This window comes from Schistocerca serialis, chromosome 5 (assembly GCF_023864345.2).
Source record: "Schistocerca serialis cubense isolate TAMUIC-IGC-003099 chromosome 5, iqSchSeri2.2, whole genome shotgun sequence".
In the NCBI taxonomy this organism is placed as follows: Eukaryota; Metazoa; Arthropoda; class Insecta; order Orthoptera; family Acrididae; genus Schistocerca; species Schistocerca serialis.
The window spans coordinates 94,730,186-94,752,342 of record NC_064642.1 but is presented as its reverse complement, the minus strand read 5'-3'; the positions used below and the strand labels follow the sequence as shown (position 1 = coordinate 94,752,342).

The window sequence follows — 22,157 nt, the reverse complement described above, 5'->3', positions numbered from 1 at the left end:
ACAAACGCCAAGAACATAAGCCATAATGTCCTAGTCCAAAGCAGAGTTGAAAACAGAATAGCGACTAGGCGTGGTACAATTGTGTGCGTGCAGTGGGATGGCGTGAGAAGATCTCTGACAGCTCGCTACACTGTTGTCAGTTTTCAGCTGTGAAGTGCTAATGACTGCAGAGGAAAATTGTAGCTGTGTCTACAACTGTCTGGGACCAATTTGTGCACTGACTCTACAGTAGACTGAGCTGTGGCCGCCTGCCTGGATCCACGGTTGCTGTCGGTGATACCATGTGATCTCGCTGTGGCTTCTGGTGGCGCCTGACTAAGTCTAGCTATAGTGCTGCTGCTCCACTATCGCTAAGACTGACTTTCCATTACCCAGGCTAATGATAATTACCTGTAAAATGCACAAGAGGAGTATGCAGGATCTGTCCCAAATGCTTCAAGAATAATTTTTTTATAGAGCTTTATTGCTTTTTATCGTACAAAACCTTAAAAATCTTCAAAGCATATTCCTTCTGCATCTAAATACTGCTGACACCACTTCATCCAGTCCACATATGCTTCCTGGAGGGCACACGCTCATGACTTTTGTGAGGCTCCCGACCTTGCCAAATTGCAGGTCAAGTAGTGTTTGCTGTTCCTATTTCTGTACTGTGTTGGAATTATGTGACATTTCGGTGTTGACTTCCTCCTCTCGTTGTCACATGTTACACTACTGGCCATTAAAATTGCTACACCATGAAGAAATGCAGATGATTAATGGGTATTCATTGGACAATTATACTGGAACTGACATGTGATTACATTTTCACGCAATTTGGGTGCATAGGTCCTGAGAAATCAGTACACAGAACAACCACCTCTGGCCGTAATAACGGCCTTGATACGCCAGAGCTTGGATGGCGTGTACAGGTACAGCTGCCCATGCAGCTTCAACACGATACCACAGTTCATCAAGACTAGTGACTGGCGTATTGTGACGAGCCAGTTGCTCGGCCACCACTGACCAGACGTTTTCATGGTGAGAGATCTGGAGAATGTGCTGGCCAGGGCAGCAGTCGAACATTTTCTGTTTCCAAAAAGGCCCGTACATGACCTGCAACATGTGGTCGTGCATTATCCTGCTGAAATGTACCGTTTCACAGGGATCGAATGCAGGGTAGAGCCACGGGTCGTAACACATCTGAAATGTAACATCCACTGTTCAAAGTGCCGTCAATGCGAACAAGAGGTGACTGAGACGTGCAACCAATGGCACCCCATACCATCACGCCGGCCGATACACCAGTATGGCGGTGGCGAATACACGCTTCCAATGTGCGTTCACCGCGATGTCGCCAAACACGGATGCGACCATGCACGATCCGTTACAGCCATGCGGATAAGATGCCTGTCATCTCGACTGTTAGTGATACGAGGCCGTTAGGATCCAGCACGGCGTTCCGTATTGCCCTCCTGAACCCACCGATTCCATTTTCTACTAACAGTCATTGGATCTCGACCAACGCGAGCAGCAATGTCGCTATACGATAAACCGCAATCGCAATAGGCTACAATCCGACCTTTATCAAAGTCGGAAACATGATGGTACGCATTTCTCCTCCTTACACGAGGCATCACAACAACGTTTCACCAGCAACGCCGGTCAACTGCTGTTTGTGTATGAGAAATCGTTTGGGAAATTTCCTCCTGTCAGCACGTTGTAGGTGTCGTCACCGGCGCCAGCCTTGTGTGAATGCCCTTGGAATGTGCAGCGCCAACATAAGGCCTTTTTTCTGCATCGTTTGCAGCATATTCACTTATGTATCCACTGCGTTTCCAACCAGCATGGCAATATGCTCAATCCCCAACCTGATAATTGCTACAAATAGTGTGATGATGCAGCGTGAGGGCAACATTGTTGTGGGTTACAGCAGAAAGCATTCCCAGTGGTTTAGCCCTCACCTCTTGTATGTGCATCTTCCACATCATGCTTCAGCCCAGCATAATGCTGAAGAATTTTTCAGGGCGCAACCTCAGGATGGAGCCTACAATGATGTGTACTGGCTTAGATCAGCTGGGGCTTTTTCCTGGTGATGATCACTACCTAGATTTCGATTGCGTTAAGCTGCCCTTTGGTAGTCCAAGCTCCAAGCTCATTGCAGGCATCTATGCAGCCTGTGCACACTGATGCTCTGTACATGCAGGATCTGTCCCAAATGCTCAGTGAGTACATGAGGGGTCTGAGCACAGATCCCTGCAGCAGTCCTATCCTGATGTGCCATGCTCCTGAGGTGCTACCAGCAGCATGTACTTGAAATACATGTCCGTCTTGGTACGATTACAGCAGGCAGGCATGCAACTCAGGTACCCCCTGCACAACTATCTTATACAGGAAGCTCCATGCCACATCAGTTGAAGGCTCTGGAAATGTCTGTGCGCATCATCCCTAGGCGCAAGTGACACTCGTCAGCCCTATCAATGTGCCCCACCAGCTGCAGGAGTTGATGCTGTGTAGAGTGTCCCCTGCAGAAGCAAACTGTTCTTCAGGAAGTAGATCTTCCTTGCTGATTTGACGCTTCAGCTTCTTATTGTAGAGCTTCTAGAATGCCTTGGAGAGGATGGACAGCAAGCTGATGGGCTTGTAGCTCTGCTCTAGCCTAGTGTCCTTGCCTGCCTTTGGAGTGGCTACCACTTATGTATCTTTCCATACAAAAGGATAGTGGCAGGTTCTGAGGATACCGTTGAAGATCGACATCAGAATGTACACTGTGTCTGGTGGCAGTTGCTTCAGCACATGTTGTCCACAGGGTCACACCTTCCTGTTCTGCCGGTCGGTGTGACCGAGCGGTTCTAGGCGCTTCAGTCTGGAACCGCGCGACCACCACGGTTGCAGGTTCGAATCCTGCCTCGGGCATGGATGTGTGTGTATGTTCTTAGGTTAGTTAGGTTTAAGTAGTTCTAAGTTCTAGGGGACTGATGACCTCCAGTGATAAGTCCCATAGTACTCAGAGCCATTTGAACCATTTGAACCCTCCTGTTTTCATGGGATGCAGATGATTGAGCTGCTGTTACACCTCCACCTCGATTTCTTCGGTGTCATCATTGTTCGTCAGAACACCAGTCAGTCTACGTATAGTTTGCCGAAAATGTGTCACCTACGATGTGGGTATTGGTGTTTGGCTCTGAGATGACGTCACACCCCACTTGAACTGGCATAGTGCACTGGCTCCGCCTCAGGAACTGCTTCGTCATCCTCCAGGTACTGTCGCCATCGGCCTTGAGCATGGCAATCTTGCCAGCCCAATCTCAATTCCGGTGGTTTCTGACTGCCACCAAGGTGTTACAATGGACCTGATTAGTAACCTTTTGGTGGTGGGGTTTCTCTTCATCTGCCACTTACGAAGGATCCAAGTCTTCTTGGTTAACGTCAGTAGAATGTCTGGCAGAAGTTGTTGGGAGTTGTTATTTGGCTTCTGTGGTTGATGTTCAATGGCTACATCAGCTGCATCCAGGGTCTGATGTGTGAATACAGCAAGTGCAGATACTGCACCCTCTATGCCTGGCATGGTGGCGATGGTCTCAGCATGTGTAATCTAAATTGCTCCTAGTCAACATCTTTCAGCTGTCAGTGGGTCTCCAATGGCGAAGCCCTGTCTGTTTCCTTGTCAATGATCACTGGCAGTTGATCTGATGACAGTGCTCAGGAGGTGGTTGTGACAGCATTGTGGTGTCCCCCTTGATGATTCCGATCTCAAGGACATCAGAGAGGCTGCAAGTTGGGTAGATTGTGGGATCAAAAGGCCACACCAGCAGTGCATCATAGTTGTTGGCCACTGAGAGCAGGCAGTGTAAACTGGCATTGGTGATGTGGAAGTTTCAGTCCGGGTATCTGATGTTGAAGTTGCTGCCGATGAAGAGGTTGTCACAAATTGACAGCAGTACATCGAGGTCGTTTGCTTACAGAAGGCATTGTGGTGGTTAATATACCATCAAAAACTTTATCTGGCTCACCTCTGTACTGACAGTGATGCCAGTAACTTCCATCACAACTGTCTCCAGAATTTTGCAAGTGATGATGGCTCTGTGATGTCTCCACATACACTGTCATGCCACCGCCCACCATCTTACAGTCTGTCTAGTAGCAGAAGTAGTTTGCCACCTGCATGTTCACGCAAGACTTGAGGTGAATTTTGGTGATGCATACATCCACTGCCTCATCCCACAGAAATAGTTGAAACTCGCCATCCTCGGTCCTGATGTTATTTGCATTCCATAAGCAATCAGTTAAATCGCAGCACTGTTGTATTATGCTGCTTGATGGGCAGCTTGAACCTCATGTGATATCAACTTCAGTTCTTTTGTGCCAAGTGGTGCAGATGACTGATGTGATCTTGGAATGCTCTTTGTTAGATGGACTAGTTTGGAAAGTTGTTAGGCCTGGAACTCGAACTGGGCATTCTCTCTAACTTCCTTTCCTACCTCCAGCCCTGTCTGGTGCTGGGTGCTCTGTCTCCAGTCTGCTACCATGCACACTTGCCATGGTACATACAGAACACTCCGTCTGTGCTCCATGCCCTGGTGTGTCTGCTTGGGTGGCAGGCTTCTGCTGAGCTTGTCTGGCTGGTCTTGACCCCGTTCCAGCAGTAGCGTAGCTTCTCCCTGGCTGCTATGGCTTGGATAATGCAGGTGGTATGGTTCATCTGCACTGTCATGTGGTTGCACACTTGAAAGCAATGCAGCCACTGCAGTTTCCCATATGTTTTTGGAGCTGTTGTGGCACTGTGATGGTTGCACCTTCCAGAGTGGACACACTTTGTTGTGGTGGTTACCAGCACACTTCACACAGTATGCAGGATCATGCAGAAGCGCGAGATGTAATCGCTACCTTGGCACATGAAGCATTCTACTAGTCCCCATGTCTTAAGCAGCTCCGCCACTTGCTTCACCTGGAAAATCTTCCTGTAGCTCTACATTGTCCACGAGAACAGTGAGGAAGAGAGTGGTGCGTCAGAGTTAACCTTGGGTGACTTTGTATGCAACATGGTGAGTACACCAAAGTCCATATGCTTCATGGTGAGTACACCAAAGCCCATCTCTTTGAGAAGTTCCTTGTGGTGGCCAGGATCAATGTTGAACGTAAGTTTGCAGAAGACTGCCATCTGAATGTTCATTGGCTCCAAAGAATGGGTGAAGCAGTGAATGCCCTGCTTGGTTATGAGAGTCTTGATCTCATGGTAGTCATGAGTATAGTTAACTGGCTAATCAATACTGATACAGCACTGAGATACGAATGGTGAAGTTACTTCTCATTGCTGCCGTAATCTTCTCGTGGAAGTTAAAGGTACTAGCCCACTGAATGACTATCAGTTGGTATCAGTGAGGTTGGAGAATCGGTTGCTGGTGTTGACCTCAGTGGCTTTGGCGATCACAAATACCTTGGCGGAGTGCTTACATGAGGGCTTCAGGAAACCATCGTCTGCTGAGTGCTGCAGATGGGTTCTAACTCCCCTCTGCGACGCTTTTTGTTGTGCTGCACTGCTGGTGGAGCTTGAAGCCTTTCTCTTAGAGTGGTGACTTTGCTTGCATGAGTAGAATGTTTCTATGATCGATGCTCCACCTCCATGGTTTCTTCTGCTGGTTTTGTCCCTTGTGTGAGGCCAGTCAGGAACTCCCTCTAATGACCAAGTTCTTTTTGTCCTTGGAAACAAAGAGAAGCTGCGTGATACTAAGTCCATGGTGGCTGGCGCAGCGATACCACGCCACTCCAGGTGAGAAACTCTTGGGATGTAGCAACAGGTACAGAGGGCTTTAAGGAATCATACGTGAATGGAATGAGAGGAAACTTTAATACGTAATACAATGGAAGGTACCTTCTATCTTGCTCATCACAGTGTTTTCGATGAGTGTAAATATAGATATATGTATGAAGACCTAGACTTAGCGTACAACACATATCGGAGTTAGATAGTTTCCAGTTTTGTAGATGTTCGGTGTGAATCATAGAGCACGTTTGTAGTAGCAGCATTACTCGGTTCTGAAACAGCGATTCTCTTCCTTCCACAGTCTCTGTGCTGACTTTTTCGCATCTTATCCTGTTTCCAGTCAAGAAAAGTTCGAAAAACCGCCCTCCAGTCGGCCTGGAATCAACATCGTTGAAACAATGAATGCAATAAGAAGTTGCTAATTGAGCAAACTGGGGCAAGGAATGGTATGTTGTTGTTCACAATTTTTTCCCGTCGTAGCAGCTGTTCTCGTGATGCTTTATTGTGTACGAAAATACCGTCGGATTTGAATTGCTAATAACTACGACACTAATATTGCGTAAATATTGGTTGAACTCCTACACTGCTAACCTGAAGGTACCCACTCACTGGATGACAGTGGGTTAGACCACGATTCAAGGTTAGAATAACATGTTTAGATATGGAGTACTGGCATTTCTTCTTTTGCTCCTTGCTGGTTCTTCTACAGCGTTTTAATGCTCTCTTTCAAAATTTACTTTCTGCACCATATAACTCGTGCAATGAGAGGGAAGTGGTGCATCAGACAGGGATAGGTTAGTGTAGCAGTCAGTAAAAATTAGAAGTGATCCCAATACCTCTGCAGGTGGACAATGGCCTGTCCATCCAGAGAGAGCAGAAGAACTGAGGGCAATAGCTGGCATCCTTCTGTAGACGATTAGTCCGGCTCCGCTCACTCTATACCTGAGAACTTGAGTGTGAAGGGACCTAGTGGAAGTGGAACAATAGCAATTTAGTACAGTACAAATCTCATGAGTGGACAGGTCACGGAATTGTCAGAAAAATTACAGTGATGTTTCATAGTGTCGTGTAACCTACACTAAAATCGCCTTAAATGCCAAGCGAAAATACGTTTTAAAGTAACATGTAGAACATGAGACAAATGAAACGACAAAAAAATGTTTGGAGATAATTTTTTATTGCAGGCAGGTCTTTATTAATATCACTAAATAATGCATCTTCCAACACACTGCTTTTATTTTACCATTTGGTAGATTATGCGCTGACAAGCTGAACTGTTACACAGATTGGTTCTAATAGTAGCATAAGTACTTGAAGACGTGTTACGTTAGATCTGGTGCTGTTTCTACTTATGGCCCAGGTCTCTGGACGGGTGGCCTGCAAACGTAACAATAACATTAATAATTTCATTGTCATTCGGCTATTAGATCAACACACAACACCAAACATATAGTACATTAGTTAAATTATACATAACACAGAATGTTCATTTTAACTTAAGACATTGAAATATCTCGAAAACTACGCATCAGATCAAAAAACGTTATAATTCCAATTCGTTTGTCCCGCAAGAGGACGTCCAACAATACTTGACTCGACCCGCCACCCGATCTCGAGCGTGGGTAGCGGGGGAGAGGGAAAACTTTGAAATCTTCAATGGGAACCCCAATTTTTTTTAATATTTTTTTTTCAGATTACAACTTGACGGCAAAATCTACATACGTTTTTTCTGAAGCATTTTCTTCGTTTCGCCACAGACGGCGCTGTAATAGGAGGAATACAAATGGGTAAACAATGCTAACTTACCACTTGCTACTCAATGGCCCTTGAATATCCAGTGGTACCTGGGACCATACTTCCACGCTGCGAGGGTAGGACATGCCAGTAATTCATAACTTCTAATTGGAAATCCCATTCGCAACGTTGTATTCCTCCAAAATATGGAACAGATGACTACTCGATGAGCCACAGTGGCCAAGGCTCAAGGCGAACGCTACTCTGCTTTCCCGGTTAGAGTAGGTATTCCAACGTAATACCACCAACTTAAGTACATTTAGTGATCCGCTTCTCAAAAGACAGTACGCAGGGCGGAAGCATATCTGCGAGAACGTTAGCAAAGGCGTTTCTGATGCGGTCGACCGTGTCATAACGTCGTGTTGGCACTTGCTGGTAGATCTTATCTTTTAAATAGCTTTACCCGTAAAATCGTAGTCTGCAATAAAATATGGGGCTTCCCATTCAAGATTTCAAAGCTGCCCCCCCCCCCCCTCCCCCACGCCGCTACCTATGCGTGGGGTAGGATGGCAGGTCGAGTGCGGTATCGTTGGATATCCACTTCCGAGGCAAACAAACCGGAATTTTGTAATTGTAGCTTTTTTTATATGATGTGTAGATTTCGAGATATTTCAATGTCTTCAATTAAACTGGATAAAAATAATGTAGAGTAATGAAATTTTACGAGTACATTTGTCCAGGTAACATATTTAAGTAACACTGCAAGATCGCAGGTTAGTGCTAAATGCGAGGCAAGCTATGGGACATGTGAAATGCTTGTACGTTCATAACCGTTGTCACCGCCAGAACGCTGAATGAACCGGACATCCCGGCTGGGATGTTCGGGAGCTTGGTGCAAGTCCTTTTACTTGACTTCGATGCACGATGATGAAAACAACGAACACATCCAGACGCGAGCAGAAAAAAAAACGACCCAAGTGGGAATTCAACCCGAGAATGTGTAATCTGAAATAGCAACGCTAAGTGCTAGGCCGCGAGCTGTTCACGCAAATTTGACGACGACAAAGAAATTATAAGAGACGCATGACGCTCAGAGGCTAAAATGTGACGGGTTTTTTACTAATATTAGCATGGAAGTTTAGATTAAACTAGCAGAGGATTGTGTAAACATATTCATTACGTCGAATCATACTACGTAGAACACATCAAACTAAAATATTTTCACAACAATCAAAGAGCAAACTCCTTTTTCAAAGGGCAATTATTGTTCCATATTTAAGTAATTATTGTTCCACCAACTGCGACATAGTCGCGTGTACAAACAGTGATCCAATACTGTCAAATGTTTTTTATTCCAGTCTTTGATCACAATATCAATTCTTTAGACGATGACCGGTTTCAGTCCGTAATGACCATCCTCATTGTAGGACATGGTGTAAAAGAGATCTGAGGATAGTCATTACCGACTGAAACTGGTCATCGTCTAAAGAATTGATATTGTGATCAAAGACTGGAATAAAAAACGTTTGAATCATTGTTCCGTATTTCAAGTTACATTCTTCAAATTCAATAAATATTTTATATTCTTCAAATTAATAAATATATTGAAGAACACTCTTTAAAGTAGCCTATGCTCTTCCTCAGCATTCAAGCTATCTCCATACCGTATTTTATCAAAATCGATTAAGCGGTTAGTCGTGAAAGCGTAACAGACAGAGTTACTTTCGCATTTATAATATTAGTATGAAACTATGGAGATAGTATGGACAATTGAAAAGTAACATTGTTCTTAGTGGACAATGATGCGATAGCTAGTCCACTTTCAAGAGAGACCGTACGGTAGTTTGTAGGGGGGTGTTGGGCAAGACCTGGTGTGTGGAGTCTTTTTAATATTTTCGAAGACGAATGGCGACTTTAAATAACCGATAAAAAGTTCCAGCTCTGATCTTGTTATGAACCTGCGTAATACCTACTTTTAAATCATCTTCTTGAAAGAAAAAATACCTGGCTGCTTTATAGTTTTTCCTTTATCTGAGAGCTTCTCGTATCGTAATGCCGAAGGGCAGACAGACAAGCACTTTCGCACTTACGTTGCTACTATTGTACAGCTCGGGCAATCCGATTGGCTAACAACACTCTGCGGCTACAATTTACGCTACGTAGCTGCCGCCCAATGGGTGCCTAAAATATCAACTAAGTTCAGCCCGCTAGGGCCAGAATCGCGCGTCGAGTCGCAATACCAAAATACGAAAACTGTGCGTAATTGGCAACAGAAAATGTTGGTGTTGGGTCGGTGGGATGCGTTGATATTGGCTCGGCAGGATGTGAGCATTGATAACTAGAAGTGTTACGGCTTTAAACAGGTACTACTAAAATGAATAAAGCATATATGAAGTGAGTATTTGCGGTTTTTTTTTTTTTTTTTTTTTTGCGCTTGCTGCTTTAAACTAGCGACAGTGGAGTTACGACATGGGAGAGATGTATCTGTTGCCGAATACGAGGCAACAGGCAGCCAAGTAAGAGAGATAAACGTGTGATCGGCTTACCGGGGGCGGATGGTGGCGGGCCTAGGGGTGGAGGCGGGCTCACGCCCCCCTGGTGGCGGCACGTCCCTCTGCTGGCGGGGAGGCGGAAGCCTGAAAAACACGCAGTGTATCGAGTTAACTGTGTTGTTTATGTTTTATAGTAATAACGCTGGTCCATATACGACAGACAGACTACCAACCACTTGTACAAATCGCACCATACCCCCTGTTAGAGTCAAAAGGTTGTCGCATTACGTTAAGAGCACTAGTGGTTAGTCATTCTTAATAATAATGATGATAATATTGCCTAGTCACACAAGTAAACATACAGCTATATTCTAAAGTAGTGTCCGGCAGCCATTGTAAGAGCAACAGAAAGTTTCTAGAGACGGTGTGCGAAAGACACAGATACCTGAACTGTTTATCACTATTGTTGTTGTTGTGGTCTTCAGTCCAGAGACTGGTTTGCCGCAGCTCTCCATGTTACTCTATCTTGTGCAAGCTTCTTCATCTCCCTGTACCTACTGCGACCTACATATTTCTGAATCTGTTTTGTGTATTCATCGCTTGGACTCCCTCTGCAATTTTTACCCTCCACGCTGCCCTCCAATACTATATTGGTGATCCCTTGATGCCTCAGAACATGTCCTACCAACCGGTCCCTTCTTCTTGTCAAGTTGTGCCACAAACTCCTCTTCTCCCCAATTCTATTCAATACCTCCTCATTAATTATGTGATCTACCCATCTCATCTTCAGCATTCTTCTGTAGCACCACATTTTGAAAACTTCTATTCTCTTCTTGCCCAAACTATTTATCGTCCATGTTTCACTTCCATACATGGCTACACTCCATACAAATACTTTCAGAAACGACTTCCTGACACTTAAATCTATACTCGATGTTAACAAATTTCTCTTCTTCAGAAACGCTTTCCTTGCCATTGCCAGTCTACATTTTATATCCTCTCTACTTCGACCATCATCAGCTATTTTGTTCCCCAAATAGCAAAACTCCTAAGTTACTCATTTCCTAATCTAATTCCCTCAGCATCACCCGACTTAATTCGACTACATTCCATTATCTTCGTTTTGCTTTCGTTGATGTTCATCTTATATCCTCCTTTGAAGACAGTGTCCATTCCGTTCAACTGCTCTTCCAAGTTCTTTGCTGTCTCTGACAGAATTACAATGTCATCGGCGAACCTCAAAGTTTTTATTTCTTCTCCATGGATTTTAATACCTACTCCGAATTTTTCTTTTGTTTCCTTTACTGCTTGCTCTATATACAGATTGAACAACATCGGGGAGAGGCTACAACCCTGTCTCACTCCCTTCCCAACCCCTGCTTCCCTTTCATGCCCCTCTACTCTTGTAACTGCCCTCTGGTTTCTGTACAAATTGTAAATAGTCTTTCGCTCCCTCTATTTTACCCCTGCCACCTTCAGAAGTTGAAAGAGAGTATTCCAGTCAACATTGTCAAAAGCTTTCTCTAAGTCTACAAATGCTAGAAACATAAGTTTGCCTTTCCTTAATCTTTCTTCTAAGATAAGTCGTAAAGTCAATATTGCCTCACGCGTTTCAATATTTCTACGGAATCCAAACTGATCTTCCCCGAGGTCGGTTTCTACCAGTTTTTCCATTCGTCGGTAAAGAATTCGCGTTAGTATTTTGCAGCTCTGACTCATTAAACTGATAGTTCGGTAATTTTCACATCTGTCAACACCCGCTTTCTTTGGGGTTGGAATTATTTATTCTTCTTGAAGTCTGAGGCTATTTCACCTGTCTCATACATCTAGCTGACCAGGTGGTAGAGTTTCGTCAGGATTGGCTCTCCAAAGGATCTATAATAGCCAAATAGATAAGATGAAGGTGTCAGCTGTAAACAATAGTAAAGTACCGTGAAGAGAAACAGAATTATTGTGTCACATTATTGTGTGTGTTATTTATTCATGTTAGTTGATAGTTCCTTCAAAAACCGAGAAATGGCAGTTCTGTCTCTAATTTTAATTCTCACTAACGGCAGCTTTGGCAGGATGAGTGCATGTAAACAGCGGTATGCGCCAAAAACCATGCTGCCAGTAGTAGCAACGTGTGCGGTGTTCCTGCCAGAAAACACTTTTCAGAGACGATTTGTGCAAATCCGAGGATGATGTGGATAACTAAGACTCAGATAAAGATCCTGAATATGTTCCTGAACGCAAATGCGCTTCAAAATTGTTGCTGAGCAGGTGAATGTGATAATTATTGAAGCAAATAAACAATGGTAAGTTGTGACGCTTACTATTGTTTGCATGAATTTACGTGACAGTGTGACGGAGGAAATGTTTAAGGCCCATCCTTAACACTATTTACGTGCTATGGCAAGGTGACAACAACATTACAGCTGCAGTTGGTTTCAGATTGTAAACAAACGTTTATCAGCTTCTTCGTTGAAGACTGGCGTATTGTGAAATTGTATTTAGTACTTCTAGTTGATTGGAGTTGCCTACCAGAGAGAGAATTTACGTGAGTTACAATCTTTACATCACATTTTTGTGTAACGAATGTCTTAAATCTAAGAACAGAATTGTGTTACAGTTTGCATATGAATATGGCGTTAATGAATGGAAATATAAAAAGGAAATTAAGTATCTGGTAATCTAGTTAACAAAATAAGCAATCAGAGGCATAGCAAAAATTGCGGAAGTTAAGTATATGTAAGGTAAATGATTTCTAATTCTGGTTGAAACCGCAAGCTTGTAACGCAGCTCTCGCAGTGGTTTAATTCCCGCTGAGTACACATGCATATGCACATATTTGTGATAGTTGCAAGAAGGTGTGAAGGTGTGGATGCAGCGATGTTGAAGGCACAGCGCTTCATGGTGATGACTTACTTGGGTCCACCCGGAGTGACGGGCCTGCAACAAATGGTGCACAAATTACGTAATCTGCAAGACGTGTCTTGTCATACTGCTAACATTACTCCTAATCTAAGAGGGAAAACTTTCTTTAAAATTATTTCGCAAATAGCGAAGTGGTTCCACTCTGATCACGTTGCCGGACTTGCTTTTTATTACTGTTTCATTCGCTTATGGTATGCATAATATACAATGATGATAATCATCAGTACATAATTGCAGAACCTTAATGATTAGTGTACAAGTGAAGCATAGTCACAATAAGATTCCAACATTAAATTTTTGCCTTATGTTTCAGAAAGATGGTGCCGACTAAGAAGGTAATATGATGCTCTGTACATTAAAATGTGTTATGATGCCAACAGTACTTTTTTTCTTCATTGTTATTTTAACACCTTATACAAGGTAGGCTGGCAGCGGCAATACTACGCCGCTCTTCGGCCACAGATAGTACAATATAGGAAGACATAGAAAAACAAAACAAAATGATGAACAAAAAACAGTAGTCACACTAGGTAAAAAACATGGAGCCATTCACAGGTGTAGTAAAATAAAAAACGTTCAACACTGGTACACGAACACAGATGACTGAAATGGCACATGTGAACGATGGAGCATGGGTGGTGAAACACTAGAGCACTAACACAATTGCACAAAAAAAAACCGGTGGCGATCTCTGGCCCGTGAATGTTCACTGTACGTGTAGGAGTCCAGGGACCTGCCAAAGGGGAAAAGGTGGGGGAAGAGGGAGAGGGGAGGTCGTAGATGCCAGTGGCAGAGAAGTTGGGAGGGGAAGGAAGGAAGGTAGGGGGTAGGGGAAGCCTGGGGGAGAGGAGGGAGGGAGGAAGGGTGGAGGGAGAGAAGGGAGAGAGGGTGCCCTTGGGAAAAGACACAGGGGGTGGAAGGGGAGGATAAAAGTTGGTAGGAGGATAGATGGAGGGAATGAGGGCATCATCAGGGAGGGTGAGTCGGCAGAAGCCACCTTGGGCGAGGGTATGGAGAGTGGAGAGATGGAGAACAGGTGGGACATAGGAATACAGGTGCAGCAGTGGACGGGGGTGGGAGAGGATGGAAGAGACAAGTCGGTGAGGGGGATGAAGTTTATGGGAGGTAAAGAGGATCTGTATCCATTCGAGGAAAAAGAGGAGGTGCGGGAGCGGAATGGGGTCATACAGGATCCGCATGGGGGAGGGGAGGCGGATGCGATAGGTGAGACAACAGAGGGCGGTAAATTATCTTTCAGACAGTTTATGTTATTTTGTAAGGCCGTTGCTGTGCCCTTCCTGCAGACACAGGAAAAAAAGTTATTTCACTGCAGTTGTACACAGGAGGTCGTATGATGTTGACGAGATGTATGTTTTGTTTGAAACGACCATAATTAAACATCATCGATGATATGCACAATCCAGTCACATTAATGTGACCACTGCATATATTCGAAGTCAGTGTGCAATAACCACTCAGAGACGGAAGGTGGCAGCACTAGCAGTGGGCGGTATATAAAGCATATCGAGTGGATGCGGACACATTGTGCAGTCGTTGTAACGCGGTAAAGAAGCGATTTCTCTGAGGTCCAAAAAGACGTGATAGTTGGCTTTTGAGCCAAAGGTGAAGGCAGATCCGAAATAGTCAAATTTGTAAGTAATTCGCGAGCCGCCATGACTACAGTATACTGCGCAGACAAAACGGCACTATCCACAATCGGTACCAGGGCAACTGTGGTGTAACACTGACCACAGATGACAGGGGTGAACGACGGCTGCGGGGATGTGTACGGGCTAACAGAACTGCAAGTGTTGAGCAACTGACCGCCCAGATGAGCCAAGAGACTATCAACGGTGTCTCCTCAGCGACCGTCAAAAAATGGTTCAAATGGCTCTGAGCACTGTGGGACTTAACTTCTGTGGTCATCAGTCCCCTAGAACTTAGAACTACTTAAACCTAACTAACCTAAGGACATCACACACATCCATGCCCGAGGCAGGATTCGAACCTGCGACCGTAGCAGTCGCGCGGTTCCGGACTGAGCGCCTTAATCAGCGACCGTCCAGTGAATGTTATTGCCTATGGGCCTCTGGTGCAGGCACCTAAATCATTCACCCATACTGACTGTCGTTCATCGGCTATGGAGGCCGGAACTGGCTGGACAATACCGCAAATGTACATCTACTGAGTTGTGACAGGGGGAATTTTCAGATAAATCACGTTTTATGCTGCATGGGACAAGTGCCTGTTGGTGTACATTGCGTGAAACGAACGAAAGAAAAGGGGTCCGGACTGGAGGAGAGATCGTTATGCTCTGGAGAATGTTTTCGTGGCATTCCCTGGGTGAACTTGTCATTCTGAAAGGCGCAAAGTATCAACACAAGTATGCATCTGTACTTGGGTCCATGTACACCCCTACATAGTTTGTTTTCCCTTGGGAGGTGAGCGGTGCTGAACCCAGCTTACGCGTTGCTTTAAAACTTGGCTGTTACTCTGCGTTTGGTTTCCTGCGGTTATTGCGGTTATGCCGCCGTTCCTCCTCTTTCTACGTGTGGCAGCAGTGATGTGTATCGATATTTGCACCGTATACCATCTTCGGTCTGGTGCTTATAGTTCCGGCTTGGCGGTGTGCAGCCAGTTGGTCGGTTGGAGCGGATCAGCAACCAAGTCTGTGCGCAGCGCAGTCGGCCGGGCCCGCTGGTGGTCTCTAGGCAGTGTCGGAGCGTGTGGTGGCTGTTCCGAGTGCTGCGAGGTTCGTGGCTCACCGACCCAAGACATGAAAGTTGAGTGGTGATTTAATTACCGAAACCACGTCTTTTCACGTTGTCCCGTTGGTGGTTCGCTGTTGGTGGTATTCCTGGAAGCAACAGCGAGTATTCGAGTTGGTGAAGATTTAGCCGCCGTGTGGTGGAATTAACTATATTTGTCGATTTCAAATTCAAGTGCGCCAGCGGAATTTTCTGCCTTGTGGCCGTTAGTGTTCCGGTTACCTGCCCTGGTCGCTGACGTAAACTCAGGCACCTGTTGTCGCTGTCCAACATGGTGTGTAGTTTTTGACAGCTTAATGTATATTTGGCTGTGGGCTGCGGTGTCTGTAACGTTTTGGCTTTGGAACCCTCGATACTGGTCGGTGGTTAGCAAGTCGTCTTGTCGATGGGTCCCTTCTTTCTCTTGGTTGTGATGCCGGCGGATCGAGCATAGTTGGGCCGACTTCTTGTCTCACCTAAGCGAACGTTAAGATTTCAAGAGCAGACCGAGCCCCCTGGAAACTTCTAAGCGCCGTTGCCTATACTGCCTTTCTTATTATCCCTTTAATTGTGTGTTTTTAATGGCTCATAGCCGATAGTTTTAATTTGTATGCTGGTAATTGTATTTTTAAAATCAAAAGCTTTCTGCCTGTTGAAAATTTATTGTATTGTTTTTTTAAAAAAAATGTTCAAATGTGTGTGAAAACTTATGGGACTTAACTGCCAAGGTCATCAGTCCCTAAGCTTACACACTACTTAACCTAAATTATCCTAAGGACAAACACACACACCCATGCCCGAGGGAGGACTCGAACCTCCGCCGGGACCAGCCACACAATCCATGACTGCAGCGCCTCAGACCGCTCGGCTAATCCCCCGCGGCGTTTTTTAAAAGCATCGGCCTTCAGCAACTTTAAGTTTAAAGGATCTTTCTTATCAAGTATTACTTTTTGGAAGATAAAGCTGTGGGCTTTCTGCCTGTTGAAAATTCATTGTAGTGTATTGTTTTTAAAAGCGTCGATCTTCAGCCACTTTAAGTTTTAAGGATGTTACGTATCAAGTATTACATTCTTTCAAGATAAGCTGCGGGCCTTCTGCCTGTTGAAAATTTATTGTAGTTATGCTGTTCTTAAAATGATGGGCCTTCATCCGCTTTAAAATTTTGGATTCTTACTTATCAAGTCTTACATCACTTGCGCTTAAACGCTATTTAAAGTTAAAAGCTTTTGGCCTTCTGCCTTGGAAAATTGGTTGCAGTTTTTTTTAAAACAATGATCTTCAGCCGTTTTGAAGTAAGGTTTCTTATTGGTCATAAAGCTTGGGCCTTCTGCCTGTTCAAAAGTTATAGTAATTTTGTTGTTTTAAATTTATGGCCCTTCATCTGCTTTTAAAAACTTAATCTATCTGACTAGTCAAGTCTTACATCGCTTGGGCTTAAATACTATTTTGGGTTAAAGCCTAGAACCTTCTACCTCTAAAAAGAAAAAAATTATAGCAGTTATATTTAATTCATGAGCCTTCAGCCATTTATAATTAAAGACGTTTTCAGTCGATAGTCAAGCTTAGAAGTTGCGCTGTAATGTTTGGACAACTAAATAAAGTGTTATGTTTGGAGTGTAACTGACAGCCGCCCGTTCTGGCCCTCATCCACAATTCCTACTACTTGTTCTGTCCTGTGGGTTTAGCAGGGCGTCTCAGCAGGATAGCATATGCCAGCATGACAGTGCGACACGTCACCCAGCAAGCAATGGACGTGCGTGGTTCGAAGAGCGCAGGGATGACTTTACCATATTCCTCTGGCCACCGAACTCCTCCCATTTAAGCCCAATCGAGTATCTGTGGGACCGACTCGATCGGGCTCTTTGTGCCACTGATGCTCAACCCAGAAACCTAACGAGCTCGCCACGGCACTGTATCGGGCATGGCTCCACATCCCTGTCAGACCTTCCAGCAAGTCTAGCAGCGGTCCTCGCTGCAAAAGATGGTTATTCAGGCGTTTGACGGGCGGTGACATTACTGTGAATGGACAGTGTTGCCTGTGATTTACCGCCAGTAGCTAAGTCCACAACACCATGGTCTTATCTTGGGGTAGTTTGTTCTTCTTATAGCTTGTAAGGTTCTCATTCCCTTCCTGGTGAGATGCTTTATTTTGTGTATGAAGTTTCCTGACGGTACTAGTTGACCTTCTTGAGATTGTAAATGGCTTTCTTCTCAAGGGCATTAGCTATTTCATTGCCAGTTATGTCGATAAGCACACAAGGCGAAAAATTAGTGAATCCAGGAGGCATCACGCCAGAACCGTGAAAAACTGCCTCCAACCTCCATAACGGCCTCAATACAGCTCTTTATTCACATGAAGTGTTGAGTGCTATTGACAAGGGATTTCAGATCGATTCCGTGTTTCTGGATATCGGGAAGGCTTTTGACACTGCACTGCATAGGCGGCTCGTAGTGAAATTGCGTGCTTATGGAATATCGTCTGAGTTATGTGACTGGGTTTATGATTTCCTATAGAGTGCTCACAGTTCGTAGTAATTGACGGAAAGTCATCGAGTAAAATAGAAGTGATTTCTGGCGTTCCCCAATGTAGTGTTATGGGCCCTCTACTGTTCCTTATCTATATAAACGAATTTGGAGCAGCCGTCTTCGGTTGTTTGCAGATGACACTGTCGTTTATCGACTAATAAAGTCATTAGAATATCAAAACAAACTGCAAAACGATTTAGAAAAGATATCTGAATGGTGCGAAAAGTGGCAGTTGACCCAAAAAACGAAAAGTGTGAGGTCATCCACATGAGTGCTAATTAAGCGATAAATCAGTCTAATCTAAAAGCCGTAATTTCAACTAAATATCTAGGTATTACAACTACGAAAAACTTAAATTGGAAGGAACACATACAAAATTTTGTGGGGAAGGCTAACCAAAGACTGCGTTATATTGGCAGGACACTTAGAAAATGTAACAGACCCACTAAGGAGACTGCCTACACTACGTTTGTCCGTCCTCTTTTAGAATACTGCAGCGCAGTGTGGGATCCTTATCAGATAGGACTGACGGAGTACATCGAAAAAGTTCAAAGAAAGCCAACACGTTTTGTATTATCGCGAAATATGGGAGAGAGTGTCACAGAAATGATACAGGATTTGGGCTGGAAAACATTAAAAGATAGGCATTTTTCGTTGCGACGGAATCTTCTCACGAAATTCCAATCACCAACTTTATCCTCCGAATGCGAAAATATTTTGTTGACCCCTACCTACATAGGGAGGAACGATCATCAAGATAAAATAAGGGAAATCAGAGCTCGTACGGAAAGATATAGGTGTCCATTCTCTCCGCGCGCTATACGAGATCGGAATAATAGAGAATTGTGAAGGTGGTGAACCCTCTGCCAGGCACTTGAATGTGATTTGCAGAGTATCGATGTAGATGTAGATGAAGAGCGTTTACAAATTCCTTCAAGTATGCTATATGCAACTGAAGCCACTCATTGACGACAAGATGTCGTAGAGCTACCAAAGAGCAGAGATGCTAATTTCTGCATTTCATCCGCTGTCCAAAAGAGTAAATGTCAACGCCTGCGGGATTAAGATCAGGTGATATAGTTGACAAGCCGAGGTTCGGGAGGATGCCTGAATGTTCATCAGATCACGTACCTACGCGAGCGGCTTTGTGAACACAGCTGTTGTCATCTTGGAAGATGGAAGTTTAAAATCGTGTTGAGAGCGCAGACGTCACAGATGGAGCATAAGCGCTGATTTCGAAAGAATGGGGAAGAAAATTGGTCGTGCCCATTCCTAACGACACATCTCCATATTTTCCTGGAGCGATTTAGGGAAACCGTGGAAAACCTAAACCAAGACGGCCAGACGGGAATTTGAACCGTGCGAATCAAGAGCGCTAACCTTTGCGCCACACCGTCCGGTCGAAGATAAAAGTGTCCACAGCATATTCACAGCTTTCTCGTCATGAAGATATAGAAGAATGAGTAACATCTGATCACCGAGAATGTTTAAACTAACATTCTGGTTCATGTTCACGATAACCTGAACGAGTGGGCCCAAATCAAGGCGCACAAAAAAAAAAAAAAAAAAAAAAAAAATATATATAAAAAAATAACGCTCCCGAAACATCATAGAAGCACATCCGGTCTGAACTACACACTCAACCCGCCGCGCTTTACACGCTTCGTTGGGTCCTCAGTGTATTCGCCGTTTTGCGCCATTTGAAAAGAGGCAAAATCGTGACTCGTTGATCGACACAATGCGCCATTCAGGACTAGCAATTGTATGTGCCGCAGCAAGCAATGCCCTTTGGGAGTTTCGCGACTCCACATACTCACTGCATGTGGTTCCCTTCTCAAAGTTCGCTTGGAAAGTGGTTGAGATGGACCTTTATTTCCTGACACCAGCAACTCTTCTTCCGTTCCAAACCAATTGTTACTGACAAGGCATGATATTCCCCTCCAGTCCCTTTCAGGATCTTTTTAAATCCACTGTTCTTACGTCCAGTGATACAACATTCCTTGCAAAAACATTGGACAGTCCACATTGATACCCAACAAGTTGGACAACTTCATTGAGGGTTTGCGCACGCACACGTCCAAACATAATGTCTCCAGTCTTCCGTTCTGCTACGTCTCCATCCTAACTCATCTTACTGCACTGATTAATACAACCGACTGGCAGATACCCATCACTTCACTGCCATGATTTACGTAAAATTTTTGTAAATTTGTGGTAAGATCTTATGGGACCAAACTGCTTAGGTCATCGGTCCTAGCTGAATACAGGAGACATCACGCCAGAACCGTGAAAAACCGCCTCCAACATTCATAACGGTCTCAATACAGCGAGGAAAAGCGCTTACAATTTCCTTCAAGTATGCTATACGTAGAACAACTTAAACTAACTTACACTATGGACAACACACACACCCATTCCCGAGGGAGGACTCGAACTCCGATGGGGGGAGCTGCGCGGACCGTGACAAGTCTCCCTAGACCGCGTGGCTATCACGCGCGGTATGATTTACGTCAATGATGGACTGTCGCGTATCCGACTGGTTGCCAATTACAACGCTCCAAAGTGACCACAGTGCTCTTTTATGGGGGTAACTACACTCATGCTCATAAATTAAGGATAATGCTGATACATGGTGAAACAACGCTCTGGTGGGCGGTTTGCGGGTTTAAATCACCTCGGGGTATGACCATGCGGGTGCATTTGACCCGCGGTCGTCGCTGGCAGCGGTCCACATACGCAGATGTATGTTGGTGCCTGTCAGAGTTCGGTGCAGCGAGTAAGTGTGCAGACGTTTTCTGACGCGCTAATGGTGACTGTGTGTTGAAAATGGCTCAAAGAACAGATATTGATGACGTTAGGAGAGGTAGAATACTAGGGCGACTGGAGGCAGGTCAAACACAGCAGGTCATAACACGGGCCCTGCATTTGCCACAAAGTGTGCTCCCAAGGTTATGGCAACGATTCCAGCAGACAGGAAACGTGTTCATGCGTTACAGCACGGGATGTCCACAGTGTACAACACCACAAGAAGACCGATATCTCACCATCAGTGCCCGCAAGGGCCATGGAGTACTGCAGGTAGCCTTGCTCGAGACCTTACTGCAGCTACTGGAACAGTTGTCTCTAAACACACAGTCTACAGACGACTGAACAGACATGGTTTAACGCCTGGAGACCTGCAAAGTGCATTCCACTGACCCCTGGTCACAGGAGAGCCCGTAAAGCCTGGTGTCAAGAACACAGAAGATGGTCATTGGAACAGTGGTCCCATGTTATGTTCACAGACGAGTCTAGGTTTAATCTGAACAGTGATTCTCGCCGGCTTTTCATCTGGCGTGAACCAAGAACTAGATACAAACCCCTTAATGTCCTTTAAAGGGACCTGTATGGAGGTCGTGGTTTGATGGTGTGGGGTGGGATTGTGATTGGTGCACGTACACCCCTGCATGTCTTTGACAGTGGAACTGTAACAGGTCAGGTGTATCGGGGCGTCATTTTGCACCAGTATGTCCGCCTTTTCAGGGGTGCTGTGGGTCCCACCTTCCTCCTGATGGATGATAATGCACTGCCCCACCGAGCTGGGATCGTGGTGGAGTACCTTGAAACAGAAGATATTAGGCGAATGGCGTGGCCTGCCTGTTCTCCAGACCTAAACCACATCGAGCACGTCTGGGATGCTCTCGGTCGATATATTGCTGCATGTCTTCAAACCCCTAGGACACTTCAGGAGCTCCGACAGGCACTGATGCAAGACTGGGACGATATACCCCAACAGCTGCTCGACCACCTGATCCAGAGTATGCCAACCCGTTGTGCGGCCTGTGTACATGTGCATGGTGATCATATCCCTTATTCATGTCGGGGTACATGTGCAGGAAACAGTGCCGCTTTGTAGCACATGTGTTTCGGGACAGTTTTCTCAACTTATCACCAATACCGTGGACTTACAGATCTGTGTTGTGTGTGTTCCCTATGTGCCTATGTTATTAGCGCCAGTTTTGT

General features: G+C 44.9%; 1 protein-coding gene across 3 annotated transcripts in view; it reads right to left on the bottom strand.

The window, feature by feature from the left end:
- LOC126482361 (proline-rich protein HaeIII subfamily 1-like) overlaps positions 1-22,157 on the bottom strand; it is a 293,138-nt gene that overhangs the window by 203,946 nt on the left and 67,035 nt on the right. Inside the window, exons 4-6 of one of the 3 annotated variants that reach the window (XM_050106444.1) lie at positions 12,874-12,897; positions 10,021-10,110; positions 7,071-7,117 (exon numbers count right to left, since the gene is read on the bottom strand). In XM_050106444.1, coding sequence (XP_049962401.1) covers positions 7,090-7,117; positions 10,021-10,110; positions 12,874-12,897 — 142 coding nt within the window. In that variant the 3' untranslated portion in view covers positions 7,071-7,089. Of the gene's footprint in view, positions 1-6,896; positions 7,118-10,020; positions 10,111-12,873; positions 12,898-22,157 lie in introns of those variants that run through there. The other 2 variants (XM_050106443.1, XM_050106445.1) reach the window with 2 other exon arrangements.